This window comes from Mytilus californianus, unplaced genomic scaffold (genome assembly GCF_021869535.1).
Source record: "Mytilus californianus isolate M0D057914Y unplaced genomic scaffold, xbMytCali1.0.p SCAF_2, whole genome shotgun sequence".
In the NCBI taxonomy this organism is placed as follows: Eukaryota; Metazoa; Mollusca; class Bivalvia; order Mytilida; family Mytilidae; genus Mytilus; species Mytilus californianus.
Genome location: NW_026262668.1, coordinates 97,635,770 through 97,650,292, shown reverse-complemented (window position 1 = coordinate 97,650,292; position 14,523 = coordinate 97,635,770). Strand labels below are relative to the sequence as shown.

The 14,523-nt window shown below is 30.8% G+C and overlaps 1 protein-coding gene across 1 annotated transcript in view; it reads right to left on the bottom strand.

Moving 5' to 3' along the window:
• Nucleotides 1–2,824: 2,824 nt before the first annotated feature.
• The window catches only part of LOC127730470 (peroxisomal bifunctional enzyme-like), a 30,140-nt gene continuing 18,441 nt past the window's right edge, over nucleotides 2,825–14,523 (bottom strand). Inside the window, exons 10-18 of the mRNA XM_052238894.1 lie at nucleotides 14,250–14,393; nucleotides 13,355–13,474; nucleotides 12,761–12,982; nucleotides 12,394–12,496; nucleotides 10,474–10,620; nucleotides 9,707–9,831; nucleotides 8,020–8,117; nucleotides 7,258–7,367; nucleotides 2,825–3,871 (exon numbers count right to left, since the gene is read on the bottom strand). Of these exons, the coding sequence (XP_052094854.1) occupies nucleotides 3,771–3,871; nucleotides 7,258–7,367; nucleotides 8,020–8,117; nucleotides 9,707–9,831; nucleotides 10,474–10,620; nucleotides 12,394–12,496; nucleotides 12,761–12,982; nucleotides 13,355–13,474; nucleotides 14,250–14,393 (1,170 nt within the window). The 3' untranslated portion in view covers nucleotides 2,825–3,770. The remainder of the gene's footprint in view (nucleotides 3,872–7,257; nucleotides 7,368–8,019; nucleotides 8,118–9,706; nucleotides 9,832–10,473; nucleotides 10,621–12,393; nucleotides 12,497–12,760; nucleotides 12,983–13,354; nucleotides 13,475–14,249; nucleotides 14,394–14,523) is intronic.

The window sequence follows — 14,523 nt, the reverse complement described above, 5'->3', positions numbered from 1 at the left end:
GATACTTGAAGTGAAACCTTTATCTTTAAGACTTCCGACATTAAATCAGTGGTGGTCAGTAAAGCAGTCGAGACATTTCAGCTTGTGCACTCTTGTTGTAAAACTAAATGGATGACGATAGACCTTAACGATTGATACCAAAGTGATGAGAATAGCTTACTTAACCTGTTCAGTCAGGTGTGCTAAAAAAGGAAAATCTTATTAGGATTGAGATAAAGTAAAAAAGAAAAAGTGTAATTAAGGCTAAGAGAAACCAACCAGAAAATGAAATTAGAATTGACAGAAAGCAAAAGAAATAGTATAATTAGGACTGAGAAAAACAGAAGTCTTAAAGAAACTGGCATAAATGTTTCATGACCATACTATACGAGATCAAGGATCTGAAGTATAAAAAAAATCGTAAGGGTTCCACGGAACCCAGTGTCTCGCCTACTTTTGCTGTTAATCGCAGGCTCAACAAAAATGAGGAAAAAAATTAATAAAAATATTCCTCTCTATACTATCTTTTGATTGTAAGTAGCTTCTGTCCAAGTTTGGTAAAAATCCAGGATAGTTTATGAATCTAATAAATGTTTTAAAAACTTAAACTGCAGACTGTATGTAATGTTAACTGGAAGAAAAACAAAGTCCATTTATAAGTAAAAAACGGAAAAAGTGGAACAAAATTTTAACAAATTTTCCTTCTAGATACTAGCTTTTAATCATAAACAAGCTTCAGTCCAAGTTTGGTACGAATCCAGGATAGTTTAAGAAAGTTGTTAAAATTTAAAAAAAACTTTAACCACAGAGTGAATGTAATGTAAACTGGCAGAAAAACTAAGTCCATTTATAAGTTAAATAAGGAAAAAATGGATTTTTTTTACAAATTTTACTTCTGGATACTATCTTATGATCATAAACAAGCTTCTGTCCAAGTTTGGTACAAATCCAGGATAGTTTAAGAAAGTTGTTAAAATTTTGAAAACTTTAACCACAGAGTGAATGTAATGTTAACTGGCAGAAAAAACTAAGTCCATTTATAAGTAAAATAAGGACAAAATGGAATTTTTTTTTTACAAAATTTACTTCTGGATACTATCTTATGATCATAAAAAAGCTTCTTTCCAAGTTTGGTAGAAATCCAGGATAGTTTAAGAAAGTTATTAAAATTTTGAAAACTTTAACCACAGAGTGAATGTAATGTTTCCTGGCAGAAAAACTAAGTCCATTTATAAGTAAAATACGGAAAAAATGGATTTTTTTTTTTACAAAATTTACTTCTGGATACTATCTTATGATCATAAACAAGCTTCTGTCCAAGTTTGGTAGAAATCCAGGATAGTTTAAGAAAGTTATTAAAATTTCAAAAACTTTAACCACAGAGTGAATATTTGTGGACGCCGCCGACAACGACGACGACACCGACGCCGACGGAATGTAGGATCGCTATGTCTCGCTTTTTCGACAAAAGTCGAAGGCTCGACAAAAACCAAGCTGAACTGTTGAGCTCATGCTCACAAATGAAACCCATTCTTAAAGTATCCAGCAACAGGATGTTGATGATTGATGGATTTAAAAAGGTATTACACAGTATAGCATGCTCATATAAAGGTTGATTCCAAATTTCAGAAAGTAAAGCCTTAGTTCGTAGTTAACTTAGTTTAGCCTGTGAAAAATGTAAAAATTTCATACATGGCAATTATGTGAAAGAATATGCATGTATTCACTTAACAGGAAGTGGATGAGAAATGAATCTGAAAATGTATCACACAGTATAGGATGCTTACATGAATCTTGGCACAAAATTTTAGGAATCTCTGATTTGTAGTTCAAGTTTCATGAGAAAAACATGACCAAAATTATATACAATATAAAAATAAGGAGATATGGTATGATTTCCAATGAGACAAATATCCATCAAAGTTTAAATGAAGTGGATGTAAGTAATTATAGGCTAGCCATTATGTGTAAAAATAAGTACTTGGTAAACAAGAAGAGAATAAGAAGAGTCTGAGAATGCATCACACAGAAAAGCATGACCACTAACAAATATGTTGAACTTAATCACATTCTGTATGTGCCTGTTCCAAATCAGGACCCTATAATTCAGGGGTTGCTGTTTGTTGCTTATTGTTTTGTACATAAATCAGAAAGTTAGTTTTCTCATTTGAATTGTTTGACATTTGCCATGTCAGGGGATTTATAGCTTGCTATGTCGTATGGGTTTTGTTCATTGTTGAAGGCCATACATTGACCTGTAGTTGCTAACTTTGACTTCATTTGGTCTCTGGTGGAAAGCTGTCTCATTGGCAATCATACCACAGCTTCTTATTTTTTTTATTACATGAAGCTTGATACCAAATTTCAGGAACCTCTGATTTATAGTTTATAAGAAAAACGTGAAAAAAATTTTATACATGGCCACAATGTTTGTAAGAATATATAAATATTTTTAATAAAAAGGAAGTGGATATGTATGAATCTGACAATGCACCACACAGTAGAGCATGCTCATATGATTGACTGATTGATTGGTGTTTCAAGCCACTTTCAGCACTATTGTGCTATTTCGTGGCAGTCAGTTTTTATTGGTAGAGAAAGCCGGAGTGCCCACAGAGAACCAACCAAAGACCTTCGGTGTTGAGAGGCTATTGATACAGTAGTTGACTACTTAGACTACTCGACCACAGAGGCCCCCCATGCTCACATTAAGCTTGATATCAAATTTCAGGAAGCTTTGATTTGTAGTATGTGAGAAAAGGACGAGGACAAGAATTATTTCTGTATATTGTATATTTTCTATAAATCAATTTAGGAACAACATATATCAAAAACATCAACAATCTTAAAAAAATTTAGTTTTATATTTTCTATAAATCAATAAAAAACAGCATACATCAAAAACATCAACAAGAATATTATTGCATCACAGTTATAAAAATATAATTAGTTCTGTGTAGAAAGAAATAATCAATCTGTAATCTAAAATATTGTTTTCTTTTAAACTTATACGATTGTTATTATAATTCCACTGTCTATTTTATAGGGAAATGGTTTGGCTCTTTTCAAATGCCTATACCAAATCTTGAAAATCAAATGTCTCAAAAATGGCAAATTTGACAATATTTAAATAAAAAAACATTCTCCTTTTTATTACATGGACGACATAAATTATATACAAACATGTCATATGACAGTATAAAGCTGATCCTATGCAATTTTTCCTTGTCATTTGGTCTGTAAGAGTAATTACAGAAATGACAGATCCAGTTTTAATAACATTGGTATCCCAATAATAACTGGGTAATTATTACATTAGTTACACAGATACTGCTTCCAAAAGGAAATTAAAATGAGAAGTTCTTCAAGAAAAGAAAAAAAAACAGTTTTAATTTTTTTTTGAAGTGGCAGAGCATGAATGTCTTCTTTTCATATACTTTTGAGTATCATTGATTGATTTTTATTTTGACTGAAAAAATGAAATAAAACATATCCTTGTAAATGTAACAATGCAATCATTCATAGTATGGAAATACCTACCTAATTTAACAGTATATGATAAACATCAACTATCTCTAACTTATCTAATTAGTACGAACACAATGCTGATTTCGATATATTATTTGTTGTGGCACAAACAAATAACTTTTTTGCAATTAGGCTTAAAGTAACTCTATGGAATGCTGTAGTAATAACTATTTGTTTGTGTTGTAGTAATAAATATTTGTTTATATATCAAACAGTTTAAAGTCAGATTTCTGTTTATTGCCAAGTGTTTCTCGATGATTATTTTACAATTTGCTGTCCGTTCCTGAACACCACTGACTCATAGGTACCTTGTTCTCACTTAGTTTTAGTAACAATCTACTTGGTATCCAATGACTACTGTAAGCTGTTAATAAAAAAAGAAGTATGATAGTCAAAACCATTTAAATGGATTCTTGCAAATTGTAGTATTGTTTTGTTTTCCCACCACTGTCCTATGTAATGAGAAGGGTTGAACATTCATAACCATGTGTGTTCCAGGATTTTCTTTATATGCCTGCACTAAGCCATTAGCCTGTATTCATAATCTCTTATATTGTTATACATGCTTATTTTTATGCCCAGTATATAAAAGTAGAGGGCCATTATGTTTTCTGGTCAGTGTGTCCATCCCTCCATCTTTATCAGGTTAAACTTTTTGTTTAAGATTGGTGGAAGTTGGGGTAGTTTGTGGTCACATCAGTTTGAAATTTAGTACACATGTTCATTATTAAGTCAATTGTTTCATATTTATTCCAAATTAAAGAACCTTAGTGAGGAGTTGCGATGACAAACTGTTGCAGAAGTACATTGATGCAATAAGTTCAAAGGGGCGTAACTCCTAGAAAAAGAATTGAATCGTAATTTCCTGTCAATATGCACATCTAAATAGTATGTCCTTATTATCTAAAATGATTTCATGAAATTCTGTTGTGTGGTTTCAGAGGAGTTGCGATGACAAACTGTTGCAGTAGTACATTGAAGCAAATATGTTCAAAGGGGCGTAACTCCTAGAAAAAATATTGAATCATAATTTCCTGTCGATATGCACAACTACATAGTATGTCCTTATTATCTACAAAGTTTCATGAAATTCTGTTGTGTGGTTTCAGAGGAGTTGCGATGACAAACTGTTGCAGTAGTACATTAAAGCAAATAAGTTCAAAGGGGCGTAACTCCTAGAAAAAAAATTGAATCGTAATTTCCTGTCGATATGCACATCTACATAGTATGTCCTTATTATCTAAAAAGGTTTCATGAAATTCTGTTGTGTGGTTTCAGAGGAGTTGCGATGACAAGAAACAGGACTGACGGACTGATGGACGGACAGACAGACAGACAGGTCATAAACATTATACCCTCCGCAACTTCGTTGCTTGGGGTATAATTAAGGTTTGAGCCAAATTTAAAGGTTCATTGACATAGAAATGTGATAGTGTGAGCAAGGTATGGTTTCATATGGACACATATTCTCCTTCTATTTGTACTTGAAATTTTTCTAAAAAGGTCTCTTTTGAATTTGTTCACATTTAGGTACGTGAACAGCTTTTTTAGTTTACCTCACAACATAAGTCTTTCTCTATTATTCTTAACTGCAACTTAACATGTACTTATTTACTTTCTTGGTTTTCTTTGTCGTAAAGTTTCTCATTAGCAGTCACACCACATCTCTTTATTTTTATATAAGATAAGACGACAAATACTTTGTTAAAGTATCACCTCATGTTCATATATATGTAGGACTCAAATCTATGGCGGGTTCCAGATCTATGGCAGATTCCTAATCTATGGTAAATATGACGTCATGTCATCCCAAATCTATGGCAGTTTTTTTTAGAATCCTAATCTATGGCAACTTTTTAGTTTCCTAATCTATGGCAATTTTTTTAGTTTCCTAATCTATGGCGGATTTCTAGATTTCAAATCTATGACAGATTTTCTGCAAAGGTCGGACCAGTCAGTACATATCTGACCAATGATTTCGAGGTCGAAATGTCCAAAGGTAGCAAAAAAGCTGCTTTTAAATAAAATCCAGTATAAGAAAAACAAATTAGGACTATTACTAGGAAGCATATACATAAACGTTTGTAAAATGAGCACAGACTGTAGGTTTGAAATCATGTGCACCGGAAGAATACTTATTTCCTACTCTGTGTATACTAGTAGTACCTGTGTGACCCTCTAAAAAAATCCTTATTTCTCCAACATAACAGTTTTTCGACACATTTAGAGCGGAAAACGATATTAATATCTATTAGAAATCTATATCATATTTATTTTTTTCCAAATCTCAAGAAAGATTGTTTGCTACAATAGTACAGGTAGTCACTGTTATATAGCTGACAAAATACTTTATGTTGTGTTACTTCTTACAGAAAATTAAAGAGATCATAGGAATACAAAAAAATAGCATAAAAACACAAAACAGCAAACCAAAATGCACGGTAAAAGCTCGTACAATTAAGGGTGATGCCAACACCAGCAACACGAGAAGAAGAAAACAAGGGTAGAAACAAACACAATTTTGAATTATAATTTATTTATTAATTTTTATCCTTGCAAACTTGCTTTTCGATCTTTTTCTTTTCCTTTTGTATAACAAAACCGTCGTCGTCATCAGCAGCTTCAACGTTCCATGACGTTATTTGATTGTGACGGAAAATTACTTAGTATCCAAATCTGCCATAGATTTAAAGAAAACAAAGTACTGCCATAGATTTGTGATTTGTTTGGCGTTTGTGACATCATATTTACCATAGATTAGGGATTTGCAGAAATTTGCCATAGATCTGGAACCCACCATAGATCTGAGTCCTACATATATATACTACATAGGCAATTATAAAAAAAGGCAACAGTGTGCTCTTAAAAAAAAAGTTATAAGACTAATAATCTCACAGACACACAGAAAAGTTAATGTCTGTACAAATATTAACCAATCAATACTCTTCAAACTTACAGGAAATGATAAGCAAACAACAATTTATCAACTGTGTTGAAACCAAATAATATTTTTTCACAGAATAAATTAATTTAATCATGATTATCAATTCATAATGTAATAATCCAGGAGCCTTGGTGACTGAGTGATCTTAGTAGTTCACCCACTGTATCACTAGCCCGTCAACATTGCAGTTGTGAGTTCAACCCAGCTCATGGCAGGTGCTTTCATCTTCCATCTTAGTTAACAAAGGATTGCCAGTTTTCCTGATGAAGGGTTGTGGTTCTCTCAAGGCACTCTGGCTTCCACCAATAAAACTAACTACCATCATATAGCAAAGAGTGTTGAAAGTGGTGTTTAACACCATCAATCAATCAATCAATGTAAAAATTCATTTAATCCACAAGTAGTATATATTGTGACATTGAAATTATAGTTTTTTAATATTCTGTGACACAGTGATCACTAGCCTATCTGCTGATATATATCCATGTCATCACTTTTGTATGGTGGTGTCAAACATTTTCTCCCGTGTCAAAATCTTATTTACATGTCTGTGATGTATTGTAACAGTGGACAAATAACAATAAGGTGTATGGCAATATATCTTGCTTTTTTGGCTTAAATCTTTGTCATAAATAGTAATGAGAGATAGCACTTCTATATAAATATCAAATATAACAGTTTTTCTTTGATTCTGCTGCTAAAGAATTTAACTTAAATTTTCCTTAAATTACATAACTTCAAACTTTAATCAACTAATCAATTTGTTACAAATTTTAAAACTTTTGTTTACAAGCAGATATACTTACGAAAATTTTCATGATAATAACAAATTCTTTGGTAAATTTTGTCTAATCCTATTCTGTTGGCATAATACATTGGTCCACCTAAATACTTCGGCCAGGAAAATCCATATATCCTTAAAATAATATAAACTCTATATTTTCATGACAAACATAAATATGAAAATAAGCTTAAGACTGAAAAACAGTGTAGTATTATCTTTTCATCATTTCTAATATATTTTCTGACAAAAGTTGTGGCCTCAGTGGTGGACTGGTCTAAGTAGTTCATCAACAGTGATCAGTGGCAGACTGGTCTAAGTAGTTCATCAACAGTGATCAGTGGTGGACTGGTCTAAGAAGTTCATCAACAGTGATCAGTGGTGCATTTGACTTCTGATTGTCTGTAGTGCTTCCTCCAATAATAAAAACTAACTACCATGATAAAGCCAAGTGTGCTAAAAGTGGTGTTAAACACCAACCATCAATCAATTAATCTTTCTTATTAGTAGTCAGCTGTTGTTCGAGCTTGATTACTATCTCCTTATATGTGTTTCAAAATAGATTTTTTTTCTCAATATTATCATTTCTCAATATCTCTTTTCACAATCAGAATGGATTGAACAATTTCATCCTATAGTTGTTAATTTCTGTGTCATTTGGTCTCTTGTGGAGAGTTGTCTCATTGGCAATCATACCACATCTTCTTTTTTATATTGTAAACTAATTCATTCCCAATACAATGTGTCTAGGGTATAAGTAGTCCATTATAACTTTTTGTCATCTTACCAGGAAATATCAATGTCCTCAGGAGTGGCAGCTACACCTTCTTCTAATATCTTAAATCCTTCATTGATACAGGAGTACATTAATCTTTCTAAAATTTCCTGAAAACAGTATAGGAGTAAAATTAACCTTAGTATTCACTTATCATTATATTTGACAATCAAAACAGGAGATGGTTATAAACAACAAATTCATTAGTGTATATATTCTGTACAGGTTTTATAATGGGGATTCTTTTATTTTCGTGAATTGAGGAAAAGTGATATTTTCTTGGATATTTGATTTCATGTTTTTTTGCATAAGTCTACTTACAAGCCTATAGAAATGCATTCTTCAGTGAACATTCAAATTTTTGGATCATCTATACCCACGAAATCCATCAAAATTACTACCCCACAAGTAATAGTGAATCAACAGAATAAAATTATTTTATAAATTTTATAGTTGTTTGCTGACTACCTTTTACGGCTTATGGATAATGTTTCCACTGACTACCTTTATACGACTTACGGATAATATTTCCACTGACTACCTTTGTACAGCTTACAGATAATGTTTCCACTTACTACCTTTGTACGGCTTACAGATAATGTTTCCATATACTGTGGATTCATTTTTATTCGTGGTATACCAATTTTCGTGGGTTTCTTGGATCACAGCGAACCACGAATTTAAGAATTCAACGAAGAATAATCCCGAGAAATGTGTATGGAGTCGGATGTTTATTTCCGGTTATGTTTTGCAGTTTTAGTATAGTGTTGACTAGCGATAAACATTGTAACATAACACGTGTTTTTATTGAAAGAAGATACAAGTATTTTGATTAAATCAATAATAAATATATAGAATATCAGTGATAATTTATTTTTTAAAATTGATTAAAACTGTTCATGGAAAATAACTGCAAGTTGTTAATTACCGTGTCATAGTTTGGTTTACTGGTGATTAAAAATCAATAGGATTAAGTAGGGGATATTGCCCGTAGGTAATATTGTTTATGACAGGAACATTTATTTTCACACCTTTTACTTATATGACTGTTTATTATATCGTGATTAGGGAAATGAGCTTTCAATCATAGAGTTTTTAATGCCTTATAAAATTCCGACAAGAATTTATAAATTGTAAAACAAACAAATAATTAGTGATAATTAGTTGTCTCTGTCCATTATTGTAATAGAAGTTTTCAATGATTACATTAACCTAGAATGACCAAGCGAAAATTCAAAACTTTTTCAATGAATTCCTTCTTTTTTTTGTTTGTTTTATTATTGATCAAACCAAGGAGGTTATATGATCTCCTAAATCAAAAAGAAATCCACGAATAACGTATCTGATTTTTTTTTTTTGTAATCAGCGATCCACGTATTTACGTATACCACGAAACGTCTTTTTTTCTCTATCCACGAAAATTGATACCCACGAAAATAAATTAATCCACAGTAGATGTTTTCCAAACTGATTACACTTTTTCTGTGCAACACAAAATTACATTTTAAAACATTATAAATAATATATGTGTTTAGATTTCTGCAACAATAAAGAAATTGTAAATTTCATAAGTCATTGGTTTACTAGTTGATGATATCACAAAATGAAGTCTTCAAGTCATAATTTCTACTAATTTAAAAGTTCTATTTGTTTTATGTTTCAAGTTGACTGATTAGCAAATCATACTGAAAGTTTATACCTGAGTTGATATATTTCGCCTTTGTATTCCAGCTTTCTTACAGTGATCTTTTATAAGTTCCCTTACTTCCTCATCAGGGGTAGCTAACTTTCCTCCTGGTTTCTCATACCTATACCATCCTTTTCCTAATTTGACAAATAAATAAGTTCAATAGGTTAATAATAACCTTTAAAAAGAAAAAAAAACTGTAAAACATATATTAATTAGTTATCTTACCATGCACATAAAAATTTGTTATGTAGGTTACCATAAAATATAATTTAATTATATAAGTTTTGATGACTTTTTGAGGATTATGAATAAATACACCATGTTATAATCAGGCAAATAGAACAATATAGTAGGGGAAAATAGAAACTGTGCATTTGTCAATTAGAGGAAAATATTCAAATAAAACATTGTATGGAATAGAGTAACAACTGCTGGTTTTTTTAACACTTAAAAAAAAATTGTGAAATTAAAGGAATAGGACAAACTTCAAATATAACAAGGATTACTTTTTTTACCAGAGGCTTTCTGTATGAAAGCAAGGAACTAGAAAAACAATAGAAACAATATTCAGCTGAGCATTTTACATCATATGTATTTCATTTTTTTTTAGTGTTGTGACTTTTATATCTTCTTGTGTATTTGGATTTTTTTCTGTTTGACATGGAAGTAAGAAAACTAGGCCTACACCCAAAATTAAACTCTTTTAGTATGGTATTATATATTTAATACAGTATTTGATATTGTAAATTTTTTCAGAATTTTGAAGTATAAATAACCTGTTTTTCTTCCAAGCCTTCCTTTATCATACATTGTCCTTGCCAATGTGGAAATTCTCTCGCCCATCAGAAACTTAGAATCCACAGTTAATTCTACACCTTTTGATTTTGCCAACTCTGTCTGTATCTTGTAACCAATATCAAGTCCTATAATAAACCAATAGACTTTAAGGTGGATCATCGGTATATATATAGCCTCAGATGGAATTTTCTTATACTTTGCCAAAATGTAGATTTTACCATGCTTTTTTCAAAAAGAATGGATCACCGTGCTATTTTTCAAGCTACAAGTTGGGCAATTTTGCATAGATTATTCAAGAAAACACTTTTTTTGCCAAAAAAAAGAAATCTATGAGAAAGAATTTTGAAATAAAATATGAGAAGATAAGTTTTATAATATGCTTTAAGAAAATGAAAAGAAAAAATGGGGGTCACCCAACTTGTTTTCTTGCTACAAGTGAAAAATGTAAATTTCTTTAACATTCTTTTGGTATAAAACCACTAATTCATAGCCCCATTGCTTTCAATATTAAATTCTGCAATTTCAAGCATTAATGGCTACTTTGTCTTAAGTTCAAATAAAGTGGCAGACATTTCATGTTAAAACTATACCTTATCCTGACTTGTGCTGAAAAAATCAACATTCCTTTAAATGCATATTAGAGCGTACTGGTTCTGGAAGTCAGATAGTACAAAAAACGGTACTTCTAATCTGAACAACAGGGCAAATGTGCCCTCCTATTATAATTTCATATACTTAAATTGTTTATTATTCAAAAGAAAATTTCAACAAGGGTTTTACAGTGATCCCAAGTCCCCAAGCTTTCATTTGATACCAAAACTACCCAAATATTTCACCTATTGACAAAAATACAGCTATGCGTAGGAACTATTTTGTTTAAAATATGTACTACTTTCTTGTATCTTCTTTCCGACCGGGCCTGAATTAGTGGTTCTATATACCTTTTATAAAAAATTTACTATTAGAGCTATCGCCCCTTAAATGGTTAAGTTGAAAAATTGACTGAAACAAAAACAAATATTTCGTATTTGTTAAAACAGTCTAAATAATGCAATAAATCAATTAGTTTTCTTTATTTAAATAAACAGTCTTACACATTAATTGCCAATCTGTCTCAATATTTGCAGATTTAAGCAAAGAACTAGACCGTTTGTGTACTGCTATTTTACAATCCAAGATGGCATATACAGATAATCTACCTTGAATAAAAAAAAACTCTGCATATCTTAAAATGTTCACTTGATTCTTTTCCTTATAATTGTAATTTATGTACCAGTCTTATCTGTACTTGACTGACTCACTAGCCTTGACTGAACCTCACTAGCCTTGACTGAATAAATATTCATTATAACCATAGTTATTTTTTGTGAAATATTCTTATCTGTAAAATTCTATACAACTCTTTTGAAAATATTTTCCTGATGGCTATTTTAAAAGTACTTTTGATTCTCAACCTCATATTGTATAAAGATGAACATGACACCTTTTTATTCTTTTTAGGAAAAAAATCATAGTTTATCAACATAATTTTCAATCATACCACACCTCCTTATTTTTATATCAATGACTTTGTAGTATGGAGTATAAATATTTTTAATGATTGAAAATCTAAAGGCTTCGTTTCTGTGCAACTAGCAAGATAGTACAGTACCAAAACTATACACAGCCTGATTTGTCAAATTTATTTCATAGGAAGTTTTCTAATTATTTCTTAATATTGTGTATAAACTGCTACTGATAAGGGTCTGTGATATTATACTATTTAATGAAACATTTAAATCAAATTATCTATAAAACTTAAGGTTAGGCACCTTGTAGGTAGATTTGGGCATTACCTTGATTTCCAGTAAGTGGCTGTCAGTTTTAAAAGAAAATATGTACCGGTAGACATTCATTACCTGAGAGATCCCCAGTTTTAAATGGTCCCATTGGCATTCCTAAATTTTCCATAACACTATCTACTTCCTGTGGTGTAGAACCTTCTTCAAGCAGAAAATAAGCCTAAAAATCAAATCATCTTCAAATAAACACCTGTCTCTTTTAAGTTCCAGGACAAATATAGAAATAAATTAAAAATTAGACTTGTGAAAAAAATGCACAACCAATTTTCTGTATTGCATGAGTTTTGTGCTATTTTTTTTCTATAATTCTCACTTAAACAGTAATATTTTATAGCTTTTAATGCTTCTTTAAACATAAAACTCAAATTTCTGAAAAAAAATTATTATAGCTGTGAACTCTTTGGTACCAATGATATAAACAAACCTCAACAGCAAAGGGACCTCTCATCCTATTGGCTAGGAATCCTTGACAAGATTTGACCAGTACCGAGACTTTACCAATTTTCCTTCCAACATCCATGATAGTAGCTGCAGTAGTAGGTGAAGTCTGAGTACTATATATATTCTCTAATAATCTCATGTAATAAGCAGGGGCAAAGAAATGCATTCCTGCTACTTTGTCTCCTCGTTTGGTAGCAGTTCCAATCTGTAAAAGGAAAACAAAATTGCAAATTCTGATGTATATCTCATTAGTATATATAGAAAAACCTTGGTCATTTAGAGGATGATATCTGAATATCTGAGAGTGTTATTAAATATTCCAGCAATTTGTTATTATCATTTTTCAATTGAAAAAGAAAAAAAGATGAAAATATCTGTAAGCATATGTTACAGTACAAACTTCTTACAAATGATAATTATTCCTCTTCATATTTCTTAAATATAATTCATCTAATCTATGTAGTACATGAAATTTGAATGTTACAAAACATAAAGACATCTGTAGATAGAAACAAGACAAATAATAGAGATTCCAACGTTTTAAATGCTTCCCAGACTAAAAAATAAAGTTTCTTACCCTATCTATGTCCAGACTAGATGTATTACTGCATAACAGAGTTGTAGGTTTGCACAGCTTGTCTAACTTATTAAATATTTCTCTTTTCAAACTCAAATTTTCATATACAGCTTCAATAACCTATAAAATGAAACAATCTTTAGAGAAAACAATAATCAGTATTGCAATTAAAGAACTACAAACCTATCATACTTATTGTCCCTTTCAAGGATCTTTGATTAAAAATGTATTAACAAAAATATCCTTTTATGTGTTATATCTGATAAAGTTCCAATCTTGTAGGGTTATTCATTTTACACAAATGGGACTCTGAAATATATTTCCTTGTACTACTACAGAATATTTTTAGAATGAATAGTTTGTTTGTATATTTTCAGAAGTAATTTATTTTTGTTGCTTTCTGGTGGAGGGAGGTATTTATTTTTCTCTTGTATTTTTAAAATTTTTTCTGTTCCTGTTTGGTTTTTTTTCCGGACATTTTGTTTGTAAGAATGTGTGCATTTTTTTTCATAAGAAGAAGGTATTTTTGGGGCCTATTAAGTTCTAAAATCAAATGTATTAAAAAAAAATTTCATTATAATACAGATCTTATTGTTAAATTAGTTTACTTCAATAAAGCGTGGTTATTTTTTGTTATCCATATTTCAATTTCATGAATGATACAGCTAAAAAGTAAAAGTTAACTTCACCTTCTCCTAATCTACTTTAGATTGTTGCTTGGATGGCTTGATTGTTGCATACTTAATGTCCAGTGGCAAGGACAAGAACAAATCAACAATTACTGCAATAAGTTGGCAATTTTTTTGGAAAAAAACTATATAGCCTAAGGGGAAAAAAGATCTTACTGTTCAAGACAATTTTTTTCAACAAACCCTCTGTCAAATTATACACATACCAAATCAACATCTGCTAAATCTTCGTATTTCATTGTAGCTTTCAGTAAAGTTGCTGCCTTCTGAGCTACAGCCATTGGTGTTTTCCCTAATCTTACACTTCCTTCAATTATTCCTCGAATTGTCTTCACACCATTTTCTAAAAACTATAAAATAAATACATATAAACTCCAAAAGGATAATTTTTACTATAGCGTAAATATACAGAACAGTTGAATAATTCTATTAGAGATACTGTCATTTCCTATTATGATCAATTATTAATATTTTTGTACA